At 36.7% G+C, this 4,167-nt stretch overlaps 1 protein-coding gene across 1 annotated transcript; it reads left to right on the top strand.

Moving 5' to 3' along the window:
- The first annotated feature begins 1,088 nt into the window (after positions 1-1,088).
- Positions 1,089-3,425, top strand: LOC113812697 (leucine-rich repeat-containing protein 20). Its single transcript, XM_027364618.2, has 2 exons — positions 1,089-1,281; positions 1,471-3,425. Exons 1-2 carry the CDS (start codon positions 1,137-1,139, stop codon positions 1,635-1,637), a joined length of 312 nt encoding a protein of 103 aa, XP_027220419.2. The 5' UTR covers positions 1,089-1,136; the 3' UTR covers positions 1,638-3,425.
- Positions 3,426-4,167: the final 742 nt, after the last annotated feature.

Here is a 4,167-nt window from a genome sequence, read left to right as displayed (position 1 = left end):
CTGGCCTCCCCTGCCCCTTGGCCCTTGCCTGTGCCCCCTAACCCTGCCGGCTCACCTTGGCGCCGGTTGCACAAGCTCCAGGCGCGCTCGGTACTGCCCCGCCTAACGGTCGCTCGTCGGGAAGGCGGCGGCGGGCTCACGTCTGTTTACTTCCGGGATGTTTTTTGTTTTTCTCTCCTTTCTCTTCCCTTTGTTTTCTTTTTTCCTTTCTCTCTTCCCTTTCCTTTTGTGTTTTGTGTTTTTGGTTTCTCTCTTCTTCCGTGGTTTTCGTTCAGGGAGTAGACGATTATATTTCGGTGTTCGTTGTTGAAGGTTAATGCGTAAATTGGGTGTTTATTTATAGGCTTATGTACACGCGCGCACGCACACACACACACACACACACACACACACACACACACACACACACACACACACACACACACACACACACACACACACACACACACATACACATACACATACACACACACATACACATACACATACACATACACATACACATACACATACACACGCACACGCACACGGAGGCTTAGAGGGAAAAAAAAAGGTTTTTTGCCATGAATTGCAAAAGTTCTGCGCATTCCGTCGCTTAGATTGGTTTTGACTTTTGCTTCTTTAATTCTCTATATTGTTGCGCATTTCGTGGTTCTTGTGATTGTACAGAGGGATATTAATTCGTTTTTCAGTTAGCTTTGGTTGACGTTTTCTTATATAAGCCTTTTTTTTCCTTAATAAGCAGTGTTTTTGAAACTTTATTGAAATATTATGATTTGAATGGGAAGATGGAACCGTTTGTGAGTGTGTGTGTGTGTGTGTGTGTGTGTGTGTGTGTGTGTGTGTATGTGTGTGTGTGTGTGTGTGTGTGTGTGTTGTATATATATTTTGCTTTTGGTACTTTACATATTTGACATACTTAAAATATACCATGAACCCTGAAACACCCATCAGGAAGTTTCATTCTATAGATACTATATATATAAACTTCATTCTATAGATACTCTATTTCATTCTATAGATACTTTATAGATACTTTGAACCCAGAAACGTAAATTTTAATCAACGGAGAAAAAAATCTAGCAACACTCAGAAATGTCCAATCTTTCGCAGAACTGAACTTGTCCCACAACAAGATGTCTAAGCTGCCTGAGGAGCTGGGTGACTGCATCGAACTTCAGCGTCTGGACTTGAGTCACAATTCCTTCGTCAACTTGCCAAATGTGGTCTTCCGGCTGCCGAAGGTGAAGGCAATTTTCGTCAACAACAACTACATCATGGGTATGTGAATTCTTGTATATGTCTACTTATTGATTTATTGATTTATTTTTTTGTTCGCGTAATAATTTGAAGTAAAGATTCATGTTCCCTCCGAATAAGATTTATTTATGATTTATTCGGTTTAATTGTTTTCGGTCTGCCAATGTTCTGAAGCGTTGTGAGTTTCAATTGTCATCCTTCTTTCTACAGATCTTGAAGTTGAGGAGGTGCAGAAGGCAAAGACCTTGGAGGAACTGGACGTCCGCGAGAACCCCCTGACGATAAAGAGTCACGATGGCCTGGGCAAGATCACAAATGTGAGGGTCACCCTTACGCCCAGAGAACTCGAAGAGTGGGAGGAGGACCTTGACGTCTGAACACTCACTACCTCACCGCTGTGTTCAAGGCCTTGGATCTTTCGTTTGTGATAGTCTAACTGTAAAATATGAGGACTTCCCAACAGCAGCTTTGGGGTGTCTTAGTTTTATAGATTCCAACAGTAGAGACTAAGATTTAAGGTCACAGTATACTGTGTTTGGGTCTAGTAATGTTTGCCACATGACTCCGAGAATTCTTGTCTTTGCCAAAAGGGGAACAAAGATTTGGTCTTTTTTGTCGAGTGTTTCGGTAGAAATTGGGTAAGAAAAAGACAGTGTCATTCGCTTAATTACAAATTAGTAATTTAGAGAAATGCAGAAGTCAGTTTAAAGTTTTTAGTAAATTTTATACTTTGGAAACACAAAAATACTATGTTGGGTCCTGCAGTCATAGTGGCAGTGGATGCAAGAAAAAGATCACATGCTAGGAATATTTACTGTTGACTACATAGTACTTACTGTATATTTTATGTGACTTGCAATGTTTGTTTTTTATATGTTATGAATACAAGTGGATCTGTCTGTACATGTCCTTAGAGAATGGAGCTCAAGCATATTACACTTGGTCCAGGTTTTGCAAAATCTCAAGCGAAATATACTTTTTGTATCGCCGTGGATATTGGCAAATTTTGATTAATCAATTATCCGTTGTGAATATTTGATGAGCCAAGGATCAGCCATGGATCAACTGTTGTACTGTTGAGAGCTTAACTTTATCTTTGATATTTTTTATAAGTAGTGTGTTTTTTAGTGGAACATTTGCAATCATTGCAATACTTTACATATAGTTTACTATGTCTTTCACAGTAATTCTAGAGCTAATACAGTATCTAGTCAAGAGAGTTTTAGGATGTATATATTGTACTTTTATGTTGTAGAGATACTCACATGGTGATGGTTTGCAAAACAGAATCATTGTTTTCATTGACAAGAAAATAGCTCTTTACCTCAACCTTTAGTCAGAAGCTACCGCATGTATCAGATTTACCAAACCTTGTCTCAAAAAAATCATAATCACATTGGTTTTAAACTTTTTTTCAGAACAGTTTTAGGTTTAAAACACTTTCGCATTCCGTGAGATCTGTAGAAAATGTTTTTGTGAATGTAATTTTTGTACATTTTGCTATATAATACTATGACATAAGGCTATGTTGTTGGTAAGTTTTATGAAGAAGCAATTTTTGAGTGTTGTGTTCTCATTAACATGGGTGCTGACCTAAAGGCAAGGAATATAGAGTTTTCACTATTAGCAGCATTTTTTCCAAAGGACTGAAACCTGAACTGATGTCAACTTGAGTACAGGATATAATTTGTTTAAAGGTAATTTCGACACTGATGGTTTTGTCATTGGAAGCTAGAATCAGAAATATTGTCAGTTATCTCTTTATAAATTTTCTATTCACCAGTTGTTCTAATTTCCGCTCAAGGGAAAATTGACTGCTAGTTTGATCACTGTATAATATCATCTTATTTGCATTTCATATTTTTTTACTTCTCATTTTTTCTAAGATAGTGGTAGAATACTAAGACATATCATTCAAGAAATGTCTACAAGTCTGTTTTTCTGATGCAAAACAAACAGAAAATCATGTTAAACATCAGCCTGTTTAGATCTGCTGTGGCAATTGTGCTAAATGATAAACTTATAATGAAATGCTTTCGAGAGAAGATAGGTCAGACGTATTTTTATATATTAAAAATTGCCCACGCTGTAACAACTAATAACCGAGCTATAGTTTCGATTTTTATACTGTATGAAATAAGTAAATATATATATATATATATACAGTTCTGTTTTTTAGCTACCAACCCCCGTGGAGGTCAAAGTCATCCAAACTGAGATGATATAGTTATGTGAAAAATCTTGTATATTTACACTATACCTATCACTGACGCTAAAGTCATAAACACTGGCAAAGAAAGATCGTGCAGTCAGTGCATTTATCCATAATATCCAAGAAAGAACTCAAAAATACATTAAAATACAGGTCGTGGGGAACAAAATTGTAAAATATTACCTATATTCTAAATTCGTATTGGGGTCTAGGAAACCAGGAGACGTAGCAGTATTATTTTATTTCATATTCCATATTTTACTTAGTAATAAATTCAACTTGTCCCCCCCCCAAAAAAAAATCAAAAGCAAAAAAAAAAAAAAAAAAAAAAAAAACTGGAAAAACAACCTTATCTTTCTTAGTGATATTGGTGCATTTTTATTAGCCTACTGTGAGAGATTTCAAAAGTATCGGCTCTGAATTGGTTCCTCATCTAACTCATTCATTTTTCTCGCTCTGTGATAACAAACAAGTGAAGAAAGTGATCAGAATTGTTAAACAAATTGTGTTTCCCTGAACCTGTTCTATTAACAAAACGGGTGAGCACGAATATCATTCCACCGATATGCAATATTTCTTGCATTGCCAAGGGAATCTTTGTGCATTGAGGTCTTTACCCTTCTGCCTTCTAGATTCTGGCTCATAATTATCTGAGAATCTGACTGAAAACACTAACGATGATGTAGTAAACTGCA

This window comes from Penaeus vannamei, chromosome 10 (genome assembly GCF_042767895.1).
Source record: "Penaeus vannamei isolate JL-2024 chromosome 10, ASM4276789v1, whole genome shotgun sequence".
NCBI lineage: Eukaryota > Metazoa > Arthropoda > Malacostraca > Decapoda > Penaeidae > Penaeus > Penaeus vannamei.
The sequence above is the reverse complement of the archived record's forward strand: the minus strand, read 5'-3'. Positions and strand labels throughout refer to the sequence as shown.

What these genes read in the sequence shown, in the direction of transcription:
- LOC113812697 (XM_027364618.2), top strand. Translation starts at nt 1,137, where the DNA reads ATGTCTAAGCTGCCTGAGGAGCTGGGTGACTGCATCGAACTTCAGCGT. An exon ending in CAACAACAACTACATCATGG is followed by an intron (nt 1,282 to 1,470) that starts GTATGTGAATTC and finishes TTCTTTCTACAG; the next exon opens with ATCTTGAAGTTGAGGAGGTG.